General features: G+C 41.5%; 1 protein-coding gene across 5 annotated transcripts in view; it reads right to left on the bottom strand.

The window, feature by feature from the left end:
• The window catches only part of dlgap1a (discs, large (Drosophila) homolog-associated protein 1a), a 239014-nt gene that overhangs the window by 73899 nt on the left and 147053 nt on the right, over positions 1 to 18062 (bottom strand). For 4 of the 5 annotated variants that reach the window (XM_015353463.2, XM_015353459.2, XM_015353461.2 and 1 more), the window contains one exon: positions 16077 to 17104. In XM_015353463.2, the coding sequence (XP_015208949.1) occupies positions 16077 to 17033 (957 nt within the window). In that variant the 5' untranslated portion in view covers positions 17034 to 17104. The remainder of the gene's footprint in view (positions 1 to 16076; positions 17105 to 18062) is intronic. The other variant, XM_015353462.2, reaches the window with a different exon arrangement.

An 18062-nucleotide genomic window follows, 5' to 3' on the forward strand; every position in this document is an offset into this window, starting at 1 on the left:
CCAGACAATCTTTACTTTATAATTGAACTAATGCTGGCTTCTGCAGCGGGATGAGACAGAAAATGCTGGAGTTTCCATCACACATCAGTGAAATCCATGGTGGATGTTAAAAGAGAAAACACCGTTAAAAAAAGGAAAGTCACTGAACGTTTATATGAATCAGACAAGAGTGTTGGTAACTAAGGAAACCTACGGTTAACGTCAGAGCAAAAATCACCAGATTGAGCACAAAAGCTGTTAGAGGAAGCAGATGACATTATAAGCAAGGAGCCCACACAGTACATAATGTCACAGATGTACAATTGTAAACTGGAGGGAAAGTATATTAAAGATAAATATACAGTGCGGAGACTTTAGTTTAGGGCTTGTAACTTTAAAATTTCACCTTAACTTCAAGTATAAAAGATACAGTTCTACAAACTAAAACAAAAACATGTTTTTATTCAATTCTCAGTTCTCTTCCACGATAACGTGTCTGAAAGAGGTGCCGGTAATCTAAAATGTAAGCAAGTATTCTCTCCAACTTCAACAAAAAAAACTGCACACATGACATAGAAGTATTCTAACATTTTCATTTTCCAGCATTAAACGACATAGTACTGTAAAACTGTGGTGTATCAGTCATTGGCTAGCCAGCTCGTTCACCTGTAACTTCAAAGGGAAAGTCACCCTGGGCTCCAGCGAACTCTTGCCCTGATGGGATGAGCCAGGTGTGGCCACACCTTGCAGCAACAACCACAATCCATTTATAGTACATCCCACTGACACTATCACAGCCACAGCTCAGATCTGAGCTTACTTTGCCATCCACACTCCCAAAACACACTCTGTCACAGGAAAATTAAACAATTTGCAAACAAGAGGCCATTCTGACCACCTATCTTCTAGCTAACTGATTTGATTTCGCTGAGGATCCTCACCCAGCTTTTCTGAGAATATGCAAGTATATCAGCTCTGACAACACGGGCAGGTATCTCTTTTCAAACTCACACCAATCCCCTGTGTGAAGAAACACATTGTGTTCTCCGGCCTAGACGCACATCCCCTTGTCAATCTCTGCTACACTCAGGTGATGCTTTTGAAGACCCCAAGTCTCCCGGAGTGGGAATTTAAATCTTGGTCCATTAAGGAACAGCCCATTAGCATAATGTATCCGATCCACATGAGGTGTTCACATTAGGCATGGTTAGTGAACAGGTCAATGGGCGTAGATTCTTTCTCCTTCAAGCCAATGCCCTAGACTAGTACTGGCAATAATCCCCCATGTCCAGTGAGTGTTGAGTGCTTTGATAACTTTAAAGGAGGCTGCAAAGAAACTTCTTCTTTTATTAATCTAAGCTTGGCTGTCATTTCTGTCTGCCCAAGTTTAATTAAGTCATGTTTAGTTTCAGTCTCATGGTTGCTCAGCGCACACTGACCGTGCAATGAATGTGAAATTGAAGAGCCTGTCTGTAACAGTACAATCCAGTACAGAGCAGAGACATGGAGGAGACATCCCTTCTGTGACATAGCACACAACATGTTCCTGTTACACAAGGAACCGACCAAGCACTATACTTAGAATAGTTCCATGTTCGTATCAACTAAAAACATTCTCCAGTAATTCTTACGTTTTCTATCTTTACTACTCTGATAACAATTTTATTAAAACACATATAAATGTCTACCTACAGTATATGGTTTCTTTTGTTGATGAGTATAAAAATTAACAACATTTTGTGAGTTACAGATCTGGTGTCAAGCAATTTTCCTGAATCAACACAGTGGTTTAGCACTCTAAGTTCAGTAAAGTTTGATGCTGGATGTTTAAGTCTTGATATTCTGATAATGCATCAGCAGAAGGATTTTCTCCTTGAGTAGGCTTCTGGCAGAAGGAAGATGTAAAAAATAATGCCCAGGAAATAAACTACTGTATGTATATTTGCCAGACCATGCACAAATCACCAAATCACAATCCTGGTGGATTCTAACTTTGTCACAGAGTCAAAAATAATACAGAAAATAGAAACTGAAAGCATCTTGCTCAGATTCGCTATTAGGGGCCTTTGAAAAATATGAGAAGGTCTCTGCCAAGAAAGTTCTCACTAAAGCTAATCAAGCAAAAACTCATGATAAAACTAAAACTGAAAATAAAAAGGTAATGATTACAGGAGCTGTAGATAGAGCATACTAATGTTAAACAGAAGAACCAAAAATGATTCAGTATCCCATTTTAGAAGGGCCACAGACTGCCTTCATTAAAATTCATTAAAAGTAAGAGCTTTTTCTGAGTGAGGCTCTCTGCTTTCTAAATGGAGGCTGAAAGTTCATCTCTGTTAAAGGGCTCTGAAAAAGTTTCCTTTTCTTTGAAAGGTTTTCTATTTTCCTTTACTGTTTGCAATGCATTTAGTTTGATGGAAAGCAAAGAAAACATCTTCAAAGCTATTTAAAAACTTGAACCATCTCCCTCTCTCGCCCTACAAAGACCATCTGCGATCCATGAAGGCAGCCTCTCGCAAACTTGAGCGTAGGTGGCGTCTTTCCGGCCTAAATGTACATTATCAGGCCTGGAGAGATTACTTATCTGATTATAAGGTTACTATAATCTAGGTCTGCTAGATCCACCTACTTCTCTCACATAATTGAAAATCACCAAAACAACTCCAGACATCTTTTCTCCACCATCAACAGACTGCTCAAGCCAAACTGCCCTACCACATTACCTGCCTCATCACAACTTTGCAACACATTCTTAGATTTCTTTAGTTCTAAGATTGACAACATCCGGCATCACATTCTCTCCACTATGGATATCATTTCCATACCTCCTCCCTCCTCATCTAACTTCTCTGGTTCCCGTCTCTCCAGCTTCTCTCTTCTTGACTCAGCATCCCTAAACAAACTAGTTACGCGCATGAAACCCACCACATCTATTTTAGATCCCATTCCCACCACTTTATTCCAGTCCTGTTTCTCTTCTCTCTGTCCCATTGTCCTTAATATACATGAATCCATGAGCACTGGCGTTGTACCAACAGTCCTCAAAACTGCTGCCATTACCCCCGTGCCAAAGAAGCCTAACATGGTTCTCAACAATCTAAACAATTTTCGCCCCATCTCCAACTTACCCTTTCTCTCTAAAATTCTAGAATGTGCTGTCACACTTCAGTTACATAACCACCTCATGACAAACAACCTTTTCGAACCCCTCCAATCTGGCTTCCGTCAACTTCACAGCACAGAAACTGCCCTGGTCAAAGTCACCAACGATCTCCTAATAGCTTCTGATTCTTGTTCTCTTTCCATACTCATCCGTCTTCATCTCAGTGCTGCCTTTGACACTGTTGACCATAACATCTTACTTTCTCGTCTCGAGACTGTGTTTGGAGTTTCTGACAGTGCCCTCAAATGGTTTAAATCTTACCTCACTGATCGCTGTCACTTTGTCTCTCTCAATGGGTACAGGTCTGAAATTGGTCTTGTCAAGTCTGGTGTCCCCCAAGCCCGTCTACATTGTATGGGTGACAGGGCCTGTTATGCCCCCAAGCTCTGGAACTCTTTGCCCAAAGATATCAGAGAGTCACCTTCTCTAAACTCCTCCAAATCCAGACTCAAAACCTTCTTCTTCAGAAAAGCCTTTACTGAACTGGTTCCATTCTTCACCCCTCTGCTCTTCTTAGTACCACCTTCCACAGTCTCCTCTATTGTTATTGTTGTAATTGTAATTGTGTCTTATCTTGTGAATTCTTCTTATTTATTGTTGTATTCTTCTTATTTATTGTTATTGTCATCCTGTAAAGCGCTTTGAGAAGCCACCTTTAAAGGCGCTATATAAAATAAAGTTGTTTATTATTATTATTAATCAGGATGCTAATGACACAATGGTGAAATCCAGTAAAGCAGATTAATTTCTTCATAGTTTCAAGTCTTCACCAGGCTACCTCATCAAAAATTATGTAAACTTTGTAAAGCTTAGTATATCTGATCATAGGCATTTCGGTACATACTATTTTTGCTTTGAATGTGATGATTTGAAGACAAGTCACGTTAAGAACAGAATGTTAAGCACCTTCTGACAGACCTTGATTGCTGAATAATTTAATTAAAAATGCCTTTCAATTTATAGCAACTACAGCAGATGAAATAGATTAGAATACTAAGCCCTCCAGATTTATTCATACCCTATCTGAAATAGGAACAATAATACATCATATAGCAGAATTTTTATAGGATAAGATAGTGTATTTTTCTTACAAATTCGAAATTTGTTACACTACAACCATAACAACATTTCACAGGACAAAGTTATATTATTCACAAAGAATTAATTGAACTCCAGAACGCCTGAGGGCCACATTTACTTAGACCTCCAAGTATTCCTTTAAATAAAATACAATGCAAACATATCTACAAAAAGATTCTGTTTGCTGGAAGTGTAAGGAAAGCAGCTGGAAACACATACAGTAGAAATACGTACTGTAGAAATACATACAGTAGATGCCTCCAAAGTTTTCCTTTCAGTGCTTTACCACTTCAGTAGTAGCACGCGCAATCATACTTAACGTTAGAGAGCACTCGGTAGGTCACTGGCCTCTGCTACTTGGGCAGTTTAGCAATGCTAAAAAATCTACAAAAAGCTGAAACTGGCACTTTGCACTCTAGTGTACATTATTAGTAAGATACAGTATGTGAGTCTACTGGCATTAATGGCAGCCCCACAAAGTACAGGATGCAAGTGTATCTTGTCACCACGGTATGCGAGACAAGTGATTCAGGAGGCGAATGTAAATCCAAAGGTAACAGTTAGAGATCTTTAGCACCAAAAGGCATCTACAGGATACAAAGTGTAAAAAACCACCATTTCCATATTGCCTCATGAATGTCACCATTGTGGTGGGTTCACAGAGGAGTTCTATCTAAGAGGAGAACCACCACAGGAAGAGGCAACTCAGATTCACCAGACTGCATGTGAATGACAAATAAAACCACTTCTTATGCTCAGAGTAAATGAAAATTGAGTTTTTTGGACCAGACTCATCAGTATTACGTCTGGCATGGAAAAGGTGAAGCTCATTTTGAGAAGACACTCATGTTCACTGAATGACAGGCAGCCTATTATGACTTAGAACTGTTCCGTTTCTCTGTATCCTAGAAGCACTGTAAAGATTGGGGGAATTTACCAGGATCTTTTGGCCTAACGCCAAGCTCAAATTTGACCAAATAATGGACATCCCAGCTAGACAATGATCGTAATCATACTTCGAAATCAACAAAATAATGTTTAAGTGCACAAAAAAATATGTTCTCAACTTCTAGACCTAATTTCTGTTGTACAAGCCTTCCCTTCCCTGAAACCTGAATGAATTTGTGCCATACCACATATAGTACATTTTCAACAAATTTAAAGTTACTATAGTGCATTAATGTCAACATTACAAACTATGATACAATACTGTCTTTAGATACAAAATGTCCTTTACAGAATCTTAATTCAAACCCAATTTCTCTAAGGCTACATTTATGAAGTTTCAACTAAAAGGTCGAGATGAGGTCAAACCATAATCTCTCCCTCCTACGTATAAATTGTAGATTTCTAGCTTACTGCACATTTCATTGCAGGTTACCCCTCAGCTGCTTGTTCATGCGAAAGACAGACCTTCCTGTGCCGTTCTCCCTTGCTCCCTTATATTTTTCACCTGCTGGAAGGACAACATATCCCAGCACTCTTGTCAACTGGGAAAGACACAGAATTCAAGCCTGATTCGGAAGCCGATTTTCTCCCAGAAAAACAACACTCCCCTAGAACTCCCAATTCCTATCTGCAATTGCTCCTACTCAACTGCTTTCCAGTGTCCCAGTCGTCAGTCCCGTATTGACCTCTGGGTGTTCCCTTCTAGCCACAGCAGTACACCTGCAACTCTCGCCGCAGCCAAATCCGTTTTCGTCTTGCATGACTTTTTCTGGGCTTGTCTCTTCTGTTCTCCCACCCACCCTACCGCCCTTGCAGCTCCAACCTTGCCCTAGGTCAAGCACAGCAAACCTGCTTGCCGGGGTCCCCACGCTGTCCACTCTACTTTTTCAGCTCATCCCAGTGTCACTGCCCCTCCACAGAGCACTGGGCGGAGCGGTGGCACTTTGGCTCAGGATCTGCGCCTGTGGCCGGAAGGTTGCCAGTTCAAATCCTGCGGCTGGCAGAGGAATCCTACTCCGTTGGGCCCCTGAGGAAGGCCCTTAACCCCAACTGATCCAGGGGCTGACCCTGCGCTCTGACCCCAAGCTTCGCTCTTCCCACCTGTGTGTCTCATGGAGAGCAAGCTGGGATACGTGAAAGGACAAGTTCCTAATACAAGAAATTGTATATGGCCAATAAAGTGATCTTATGTTATCACTGACTCTCGATTTTCCTTTCTCCTCCCTTCGTCCTTCCTTCCGCATCTTTGGCCCCAGCAATATCGTCCAGGTTTGTCTCTTTCTCTTGTCTCTCCCACAGGAGCTGACACTTGCAAAGTGGGGGCAGGCTAAGCCAATACAGCTTACTAATTCACAGCACACCTCAGCTCCACCTTTAAATGAGGGTTTAGTCAAACTAGCCAAAAACCAAATTGTCCGATTTAGGGCTTCTATTTCAGAGAACTGGTGCTTGATGACTATAACGATATAACAATCATTTTTAATCAAACCCTTTAGATCTGAGGCACAAGTGTGGAGAGATATCAAATAAAACAAACAGGCATGCACACAATGAAATTTGTTTGTCATCAAGACAGCCTTAAGAACAACAGGAAGGAAACTGGAGGCCACTGCTATAGGAGGTCTTAGTAAACACATGCTGCTGAATTGTGAACCACAATTTTAAAAATTAATATCTAGGCACAGCGGCATGGAATTACAATAATACCTGTATATACAGGGCATAACAGAAATCAAACAAAGTTTCTACTAACCTGATGTTGAGAATGTTACTAATTTTAGTTAAGAGCGGCCTTGAAAACAAATTCAGTATCGTTTGAAAAAGTTTTCAGATTTTCTTGCTTTAAAGCTTTCAGTCATGACACTTTGAAGTAGCAATTCATATCTGTTATACACACAAGGTACTGCACATATTCAAAGTAAAAGCAAAAAGCAAAAAGAATATAATTAATATGAAAGAAAAATGGAATGTCATGATTGCACAAGTATTTAAACCCATTGCAGCGCACAAAATAACCTTAACAAGCTACACAATAACTTGAGTGTCCTTTATAAGCAATAATGTGATTCATATGATTTTAGAATAAATACACTTACAGTACCTCTGTAATTTCCTTGACCTGTCAATACTCCAGCAATCAGCCAGCTCTATTTATAGACCCTTTATTTCCCCCCAAAAGCTCCATTTGTGCTCATTTGTACCAAACATGAACCATACAAGTCCCCCCATTAAAAGCCTCATGTGTCCAGTCCAGGTTACATGGTCGCTTCAATGTTAAACTCTAACTGACTGTAGGTAGGACTGAGAGAGACGTGAGGTGTTGTGTACAAATATTTTTGTTATAATTAGGAATAAGCAGAAAAAAAATGCACAAACTGTGGGACATGTGAGACTGGAACACAGATAAAAAAGGCCAAACATCTTGGTCATCTGGGCATGAAAAACAATGAAATGTGGTGCACACAAAACTCATCTGATTTACATGCTGTCATCAAGAAGATCAACAACAACGATGAAGATGTGTCTCCAAGTGTTTCCACTGCTCACAGAGGACTATGGGAGTGCCGCGACCAATCTTAAGAGGAGGCCCTGCACTTTGAATCGATCAACATGATGACACACCATGTCACAAAAGCGGGAGTGTGATACAGCAATTCATGAAGCCAAGCGTTCAGAACATGAAACAGTCCCGAGCTCTTTCCCATGGAAAACCTCCGGGCTGAGCTTGTATTGGTAAATCAGAAAGAGGCTCTGTAAGAGGAATGGCTTGGTATTTCATCCCCCATCTATCAAAGGGTGGGAGATGGCAAAGAGTGTGCGTACAGTCTATTCAACACACACACACACCCAAAGAAGGCTCCACAGCCTTCTCTTTTAAGCAGGGAATAAACCTTTACCTGTTCCTTTGCAGCCTACACATGCTGACGCAGCTCCCTACTTGAACTACTTCAGTCTATTAAACACGTTGTCAACGACTATCTTTGTCTTTGTTCTTTGTACTTTAGTTTGTTGACATAATACTGTATCGAAGAAGTTCAAGCAGGGAGCTGCGTCAGCATGCGCAGGCTGCAAGGGAACAGGTAAAGGTTTATTCCATGCTGAATGGAAAAGAAAAGAGACACAACGTTTTAGCTGTGGAGCCTTCTTCAGGTGTGAGCCTGAAACCTTCACCCTTTCCTTTCCACAATACTGTATCTAACCACTGATATTCTGCACAGTCCGCTTCAGAAAGAGGTTACATACAGTATAGTATATTAAATAACTAAATAATAATTGAATAACTGCTTTCATTAAAGCAGTTAGAGTAGCTGTCTCACAGCTACTGTGTGATGTTTCAGTTCCAGAGTGGAGCCCCATCCATGTGATGGTCTTCCTCTGCCTACGCAAGCTTTCTCACTGAGCTCCACAAGACACACTGGCCAGGTCTGATTAGCTTTTCTAAACTGTGCCTTTCTCTGTGGCCTTATGATGATGTGGTGTCCCATCTAGGACGAGAGCAGTAGTGTGCTCCCAGTCTCACCCTGTGCCCTATGCTTCTAGGACAGGTTTCAGCTTGCTTGCTCCAACACTCAGAGAGAGAAGCCTGATAACGTTTACAGTAAATACAAAGGAAGGGACAGAATGCCATACGTACAAATGAGAATATGTGAAGATCATTAGGGTTGTAACAGCTTTCCAAGGTCCCAGGTGACAAAATTAAAGTTGGCTGTGACAGCTTCCATCTGTCCTCTCTTTTATTCCACTGTTTGTGGGGTTATTCTATAGTATCCAACGTTTATTTGAGATAGACATAAGGGAACAGATGGATTTCAATTTGGAAGCAACTCTAATGAATGATTCTCAAAACAATGGTGCTCAGCCACTGAGCATTTTCCAATGAAGATGATATGAAAGACTGAAACATTTAAAGGTGTACCTCCTGTAATATTAAAAACAATTGAGAACAGGAATCCAAGCGAAGATATGAAGTTCAATCTTCATGCATTATCAAAAACTGTAACATGCAAGAAGGTGCTCTGTTTTTCTTCAAACACTAAAGTGACAAAATGTAATCTGTAGGGAAGAGTGTAAAACGTTTCTTTAGTAATTGTTGTCTAACCAAATATTTAATGTAAACTCCCTTAACTTTCATTTAGCTCATCTAACATGCAGTTTAGTCAAGACTTTTCTAAGATTCTTTACTGTGATTATTATTTTATTATTTGCCAACAGCCACATCACCCTGCAGCTCACTGCTGGCAGCCCACTGACACTCAGCAGGTGTGAGCCTGGTCAGTACCTGGATGGGAGACCTCCTGGGAAACACTAAGGTTGCGGCTGGAAGAGGTGTTAGTGGGGCCAGCAGGGGGCGCTCACCCTGCTGTCTGTGTGGGTCCTAATGCCCCAGTATAGAGACGGGGACACTTAACTGTAAAAAGGTGACGTCCTTTGGATAAGACGTAAAAATGAGGTCTTGACTCTCTGTGGTTATTAAAAATCCCCGGGTGTTTCTCAAACACTTGTAGGGGTGTAACCCTGGCATCCTAGCTAAATTGGACTGTGGAAGGAAACCAGAGCATCTGGAGAAAACCCACATGAACATGGGGAAAACACAAACTTAAAATCATCACATTCTGATTCAAAGCAAAACTGTGTACTGAAATGCCTGTGATCATATATAGTAAACTTTCCAAAGTTTACGTCATTTTTGATGAGGTAGCCTGATGAAGATTTGAAACTATGGAGAAATAAATCAACTTTAATGGATTTCACCATTGTGTCATTAGCATCCTGATAAATGTCTTTGAAGATGTTTCAATGACATTCTTTTTTCAGTAATGTCCATTGAAATTGTGTGTATATACTGTTCTTATTTATGAAGTGGCATGAAAATGTATTATAAATGTGTATTCAGTACATTTTGCTCACAAAATGATATGTTAATTTACTAATGTAGCAAGTTGTAAATTTTTGCAAACTTACTTGACATTAAAATTATTTTAAAACAAACTTGAGTTGCCATTGATGCACATTCTAATTCTCTATTCTAACAATTAAAAAGCAGAAAAAAGTTTGGAATTTTTAAAAGACTAAATTCTAGGGAAAATGTAATTTGTTCCCTGAAGCAATGCAATTTATAATAATGAGTAATCACTCCATGTCTTGTACTGTATCTGAGAGGGCATAGGGAAGATTTGCCTACAGTCTCTCTTTTCAAAATACAGTAATTAAAACAAGATGGTAGGACAGGTTATAAATAAGTAGAGACAACAATGTTTATGTTCTAGCTGTAATGAATGGACCACTTTAAATTAGTTTTAGATACAGCCAGAATTGTAAAGAAAAAATTAAAATACAAATTTTAATATTTTCTTTGGCTTCAAAGGTTTCTCCAATTTTCATTTCCTATTAACAGGCAGAAGAGGCCATTCCCAATCTGTTTTCTCGGCTGCAAAAATTTGTCTTTGCTACTTTGATGTCACTGATTGTTACTATAGAAACCAGAGTCAGAGTGTACAACTGAAAACAGATGCCAATTATCACTAATATTAGCACAATGAACCAGAGTGTAAAGAACTATAGACTATATGAGACATCAACTCTGGACATTTTGCTCTTAATATTAGCATGTGCCTTATTAAATGGATCCAAAAAAATATTTATGAACATACACTCTGTCACTGTAGTTCAAATCCTGAACTTTGAGCCTTTGCTGAATTAGTATGTTATTCTCCAAGTCAGGACAGTTAATCACGAGGTTCATCTTTCAACGTTGTAAGCGCACGTCAAAAAGAACGCAGTGTCAACGAAAACGTGCATTTCCTCTCGCATGACGCCATCCAGTCGCTTTCTCTCAGCAGAGACAGACCTTCCCATGCAGTTCTCCGTAGCTCCCTTCTTCTCCCAGCTGACAGAAATAAGCCAGACCCCGGTACTCCCTCCAACTCGGCAAGCACATGGAACTCCAGCCCGGCTGAGAAGCCAAATCTCTCCCAGAACTCCAGTTCCAATCTGCTTCCCTCCAAGTCCTCTGCCCACTGGCTTCTCACTGCCTGGCTGTCTTGCAGGTCTCCTTCTCTGCAACTCCTCGCTGCTCCTCCAGCAGGTGTCAGTCTTGCTTCTGTTCTCCAGCCTTCACCCCTACAACTTCTACAGCCCCTGAACACCCCCCCCGACTCACACAGACGCTAGACTGGAATGGACTAACAACACTGCCATCTTCACGAAGGGCCAGAGCCGACTTTACTTCTTGAGGAGGCTCGGGTCCTTCAACGTGAGTAGTAAGATGCCTCACAACCGACAATCAGTCGGTTGTGGGCGAGCGCCATTTTCTGCGCGGTGGTGTGCTGGGGCTCTGGGATTAGAGCAGGGGATGCTAACAGGTTGAACAAACTAATCAAAAAAGCAATTTCTGTCATTGGGTCTGATTTAGACCCTCAGGAGGTAGTGGCTGAGAGAAAAATGGTGTCCAAACTAATGACTATCATGGGCAACGTCACCCACCCTCTCTATGACATTCTTGTCAGAATGAAGAGCACGTTCAGGAATAGGCTGATCCAACAGGGACAGTGACAGGGAGCGCTACAGAAGGTCATTCTTTCTTACTGCCATAAGACTTTACAACTCATCCACTGCGTCTCTGGGCAGTTTTGGGATTAAACATGAATTCTCTGTTTACAATTGGTGTTTTGTTTACAACTGGTGTGCAATACATGGAAGTGGGTTGGGCAATTTATCTATAATTGTGTAATATATATTTACGCCTGTGTAATATGCTTGGGGATTGTGCAATATATCTATACTGTGCAATACATTCTTTGTGCACTGTACATTCTGGTTTATTTGGTATATTTTGCGTTGTGTGCAATCCTATCTATCTATCTTAACCCAACGACATCACTCCACCTCAGGGCTCCGGTGCAATGGCACCCAGAGGGCTGCCCTCCATCCCACCCTCTGGAGCTGGCCCTTCTCCCTCTACTTCACTGGCATTCAATTTCAATTCGTTTTATTAGCATGAGCGAAGGGTTGACAGTGTTGTCAAAGCAAAAAAAAACATTAACAAGACATTTACAACACAAACATTATAATTATTCCCCGGCTCATTTTCTGCTCCTCGGTCTCTGACAGCCCATCACATCCTGGGCTGTCAGCTCTATTGAGTTTCCTCCCTCTTCCCCCAGTAGGACTGGAAGCAATTCTGACTGTAGCAGATGCGGGAATTCTATGATTAGATGAGTTATTCTAGGAAAGGCCGTGTCCTAATCCCAGCGTACAGCAGGAAGTGCGTGACCCTGCAGGCAGCAGGAGCACAGCCTGCCCTCTCTGGACAGTCCGCTCTCTCTGTGTCGCCCAGCTTCTATGGCCAGGCTGTGGACACTGAGCTTGCTCTTCTTCAGGGCCTGTTTCTCCTTACTGTTGTTCCTGGCACGTGACCAGTGCGTGTTGTCTTTTTAGGGCCCAGTCACATTCCAGTTTGTGTTGTGTTTATGTGTAGCTGAGGTCTTATCTGGTCTGTGCTGTTGACCCTGATGTTTCAGCAGTGCTGCCCGGGAGCTGGCTAGTGTCAGTGTTTCTCCAGGTAGTGAGGGTCAGGACCAGCTGCCTGAGTAGGCTCCTCTGTGAGCTCAGTAGGACCTTCTGGTGGTCGCTACTTTTCTGCAGTCCCTGCATGGCTAACTCTTTTCCCCTTCCAATATCTTCTCTTCCCCCCTTTTGTGTCTTCAGGCACCCTATCCACTGAGCTATGGCGCCTGCAATGTCCTTCAGGCCTTGTCTCCTGCTCTTCCCTGTCCCACGTGTTTCACACTATCCCCCGGAAGCCAGCTCGACCTCTGATTCTCACGGTCTCTCCCACCTCCGTCCTGAACATGCAGCTCTGGGCTCCTTGTCATTTATTGCAAGAGACTGCGGCAGCTCTTTCCCCACCATCACTCAAAATGATGCTCTTGCGACTCTCGCAACCAGAATTCTCCAGTTCCACCTGCTGGCTCAGAAATGTTACCAAGGCTTCATTTCCCTTTTAGTCATTCCACTGGTAACCGCATCTTCACTCGTATTCCATTCTTAGTCTAACTTCACAATTTTCTCTCTCACTCCTTTCGAGGGTTCTGCCAGCCTCATCTTCACTGGCAGGTTATGGGCCTGCTCAGCCAGAGGAGTTACCACAGTAAAACATATTACTTCACATCCCACCTCTATTTCACCTTTAAATTAAGGTTCGGCTGAAATGAAACTTTCTGCAAGGAGGGCACACACTAATTTTGCCCACTTCTGCCTCTCATAAAGACAGGGAAATTCTGATAGCCTCATCCTCACTGACCAGGTGACCTCAGCCAAAGGAGTCTCTCCTCACGCCTCTAGTGCGACTTAAATTGGAGTTTGGCTGAACTACAGAACAAACTTGAAACATGTTTATAACATACACATAGTAATAAAAAACATTCTAAAAGCACAATGTTAGGAGGATGCTACAGCCTAACAAATGCACACATTAATTATAATTCGTCACTGCATAATGCAGTTAAGAATGTCAAGTAAGTCATGGTTTTTATGGGAGACTTCAACTTTCCCCTCATAGATTGGGAAAGACTTTCAGGAATGTGAGCAGCAGAATGGTAGATACAGTAGATATAGTTAACGAATGCTTTCTTACCCCGTTTGCTGGATCACCTACAAGAGGAGAAGTTTGTATTGATCTTGTTGTTTTTTAAAAATTTAAGACAAAGTGAGGCAAACAGAAGTGAGAGAACCATTTGGGGACTGTGATTATTATGCACTTTGAAGTATACTTGGAAATTGTCTAAATTAAGCAGAAGTGAAAACGCAGACTTTCAAGGAAAGGGACAGAGCTTGAGAGAAGTAGAATGGAACATGATGGATACTGAATCAGCACAGAATACACCTATCTGAAGACTGACTATAGCATTGATTATACAGTAGCAACAAAAGACAATTTCTCAAATGTTTCAACAAATGCATTAGGAAAACAATCAAGGAAAATAAAGCATTTCATAACATTATTAGAAACATCAGGATACAGTTCAAGTTAAAGAGCATGATGAACTGCAAGCACGGGTAAGGAACGTGGATATGGATTAAGAATGAGATGAGGGAGATGAGGAAAAGGAATAATGTGATGGAAGCTAAAATAAACGAAACATCTTTTTAGGGTGGCAAAGGCAGGAACATGCTACGAATGATGAAGTAAAATGTAACCAGGGCAATAACTTCTGGACAATGAATGGGAACTGTCTGATGTATGAAATGAGCATTTCACACAGATGTTCAGTAGGGAGAATATCAACAACATGACTGAGACAGCGCAACACAGTTCTGTATTAAATAGTATTAACATAGAAGTATAAAATATACTAGGAATGTCTAAGATTAATAAATCTTTAGGGTTGTATGGTATGCTGCCAATTGGACAAGAAATACTATTCAAAAGCTACCGATGCAACACTTCCAACAGTCGCACCCAGGGACTGGAGAATTGCTAATGGACACTATCGCCCATCCTTAAAAATGATGACAAAACTGAAATTGAGCTTAAAGAGTTTTTTTTTTAACAAGCAACAACAGTAATATAGACAGAAACAGAACATATGAATTGCTGACTATGTTATGATAACAACAAAGAGGCTTTTTTTATAGGATTTAGTTCAAAGTACAGATTGGAAATAGAGGGAAGTTGTTTTAGAAACATACAATGCACTGGAATTATATGATGCTGATCTTGACAATCCAGAGCCAGGCAACCAGATATATTCTGGTGTTTAAATAATGTACTAATCTGATGGGCTTAAAGAACTGAACATGAACCAGGGATCACTGGTGGAAAATATTTAGAACTGCTTTTAAATCGGAACAGAAGGCGCTTCTTTAAACAAAGGCTTGTTGCAGTATGGAACAAGCTATCCAGCCATGTTGCTGAAGATGAAACCCTAACTTCTTTGAGGAATTAGCTATCAAACAGGCTAATCGCTAACTGGGTTGAATTGCATTGTCTTTGTAAACTTTATTATATTCTAATGTGATATACAGTACATATGATAAACTGTATATCCTGTCAGGGCTATAAGAAATGCAGAATTATTTGACATTTGCGCAATAAATTGTGTGGCATTATGTTTTCAACTTACCCTTACTTTAAATTTTTTTTTCATTGATCATTTTTTACAAAACATAACTATCATGATGTGATAGTCCAGTCACTGGTAAGGTTAGCGAATTATTTCATAGCATCTGAGAACTAAGTAGTTTTTTTAAAGATGCTCCAGTGCTGATACTCTAATATAAAACAACTTTGTGCACTTTTCAAAATTCTCAAAGCTGCGCAATTAAAAAATATTTTATTACTTTGTACAACTGCTTCAATTATCTTTTCTTTCGCAGTATGTCAGTTGCTTTATTAAAAAAATACTATAAGTACTCAATATAAAACCGAATATCTACGAACTGCAAATTAGATACAAAGTATATGCACACGAGAGATATATTTTAGGCAACTACTTAACAAATAAAAATAACTGAATTGAACTACGTTACTAAATTCACTGCAAAGCTTACACCCCAGCAGCTAACATGACAATTTGTATGTCTTTCTTCCTCCACAGAAGATTTGGGTGTCGGGATCATGAATGAGAAAAGATAGGAAAGCCTTTGAAATAGGTTTCCTTGTCTCAATAGCATACATTCCCGATGCATGTCGAAAATCATACATGCATATTGGTTAATGCTCATTTTGTAATGGGACATTTTAAGTCCCAGTAATGGATCTAATGCAAATTAAACTGTGTGTGATGCGTGCCTGGAAAGAAAGTAAGGCTGTTGGATTTTGCACTTACTTTGCTCTGAGGTTCATATGAAACTGGATGGCCTCTAGGTATGAAAGCTTTAAAAATTTTAAAAAAACGGTGCATACCTGCAAATACTGACATGCCCGCTCCCGCTGACAAGTCTCAGATTTCATTACAGTTTTATCTACATTTACAGAGGCCTTCTGGTAGACTTCACGTGCTCTGCTCACCGTAAGAGTTGACGACCATGAACTTTTCTTCATGAGCTGTGCGTCCAAGTTTATGGGGATACTCGCACAGGTCGTACATTTTACATCGTTATTGCTCCGGGACGTTTTAAGGGTGTGTTCACTGATTGTGTTGTAGGCTTCCAGGAAGTACTGAGAGGCGGACCGGTCGGGACACCGGCCCATGGTCATGACGCCCGAGGGGGCGTGGTAAAGGCATACGTCGCTGTCCAGGTTGTCGTCCGAGCTCCACCAGCCGGATATGTTCGACCGGGGCTTGATCTCCGGCTTACACCTGTCTTTGCTCTTGCTGCGCTTGCCGTGTTTCGGCGCGTGGGGCTCGTCGGGGCTGGCCTTGCTGCCGTTGAGGCTGCCCTTCGAGGGCCCCTCCAGGGAGTGGGACTTGGTGAACAGCTTCTGAACGGAGTGCACCAGGTGGCGGATCCTCCCGGGGCTGTCGCTCCGGTGCTCCACCGCCGTCCTCTTGTACTGGAGGGTGTGGTAGCCGTCGCGGGTGATGGGCAGCTGCCGCTCGAACTGGTCGATCAGGGTGGTGGGGATGCGGTTGCCCTTGCCCGCCGCGCCCTGCGGCACCACGGCGCACTCCTCCTTCAGCTCGTGGTGGGAGCTGTAGTGTCTCCTGGGGAACGTGCTGCTCGCAAGCTGGTCGTTGAACGGCACCGCGCACTCGGACTGGAAGGAGTTCCTCTGGGTGTAGTAGGGGTGGTCCGCGGGGTGCGAGTCCATGGGGTTCAACATGTACGGCTTCCGGTCCGGATGGTGGGTCAGGGGGTCATAGGACGGGTCACAGGTGACCATGTGGTGATGGCTTCGGCTACTCGATAACCCTTTCATTGCTGCCACCGACGGTGAGCCAGAGTCATTTAACAGCTGCTGAGGATATCCCGAAAGGTGCTATCCAAGCTCTGTGGAATGAAAAGCAAAGAGAAATACATTACCTGCGGAAATAAAAACAGTGAGCCACTTAAAAAAAAATTAAAAGCCTGTCATAATGCCTTCAGCAGTGCTCTACGTGAGACAGACCCCTGTAGCAGTCACTGAAATGCTCTGCTTAGTATTCGCTATGACTCTTGTAAACAAAATAGGTCATCGACATATGAACAGCCAGTTAATTCCACATGCCGCTCCTGAGTTCAGCGTTACCTTTCAAGCTCTTTTAACATTTATGTTTGCTTTAGTGAATGACTGCATGTGTGTGCGTCTCTGTGTGAGTATGTACGAGTGGGTGGCTTCTCTAGTGCACTGCATCTGTCTCTGTAAGTTATTTCTGTCCTAAGATAGGAAATGGGAATCATGCACTAAGCTCTGAATAAAAATGAACACTTAATAACACAGCTGGAAGTCTGTTGCACTTTAGTACAGAACCAAGGCTGACTGTACCATAAAACAGAATAGATCTGTATTTTTCAGATGCTTGCAGAACTTGTTCTTATCTAAAATCAGTACATTGGTTAAAAATAAGTCATTTCACATCATAGTGTGGTGCCATGAATTTTGTTCAGCTGCATTTACAAAACTAAACATTAACTGTACAACACTGAAATTCAATCAGGTGCAGTGATGGACAAATGTCTAGAATCTCATTTTGTATATGGTTTATGCACATAAGTAAAATTTAGATGGATATGCTACACACTGAAAGCTGACTAGAAACGCCACCATACTTGCTGAAACATGAGTATATACTGTACTGTACACCACATTCAGAAACGTATTCCAGGTTAACAATATCACAACACACTGTGGAAAACCTCCTACGTCAGATGCAGGAGTGGTTTTCAACAGAACGGATGAATCAAGAGTTTATGCTCTAGCACAATTAATTAAATACATTTTAAATAGAGTGGTCAGCTTTTCTCTGTT

The sequence above is a fragment of the Lepisosteus oculatus genome, chromosome 6 (genome assembly GCF_040954835.1).
Source record: "Lepisosteus oculatus isolate fLepOcu1 chromosome 6, fLepOcu1.hap2, whole genome shotgun sequence".
Lineage (NCBI taxonomy): Eukaryota > Metazoa > Chordata > Actinopteri > Semionotiformes > Lepisosteidae > Lepisosteus > Lepisosteus oculatus.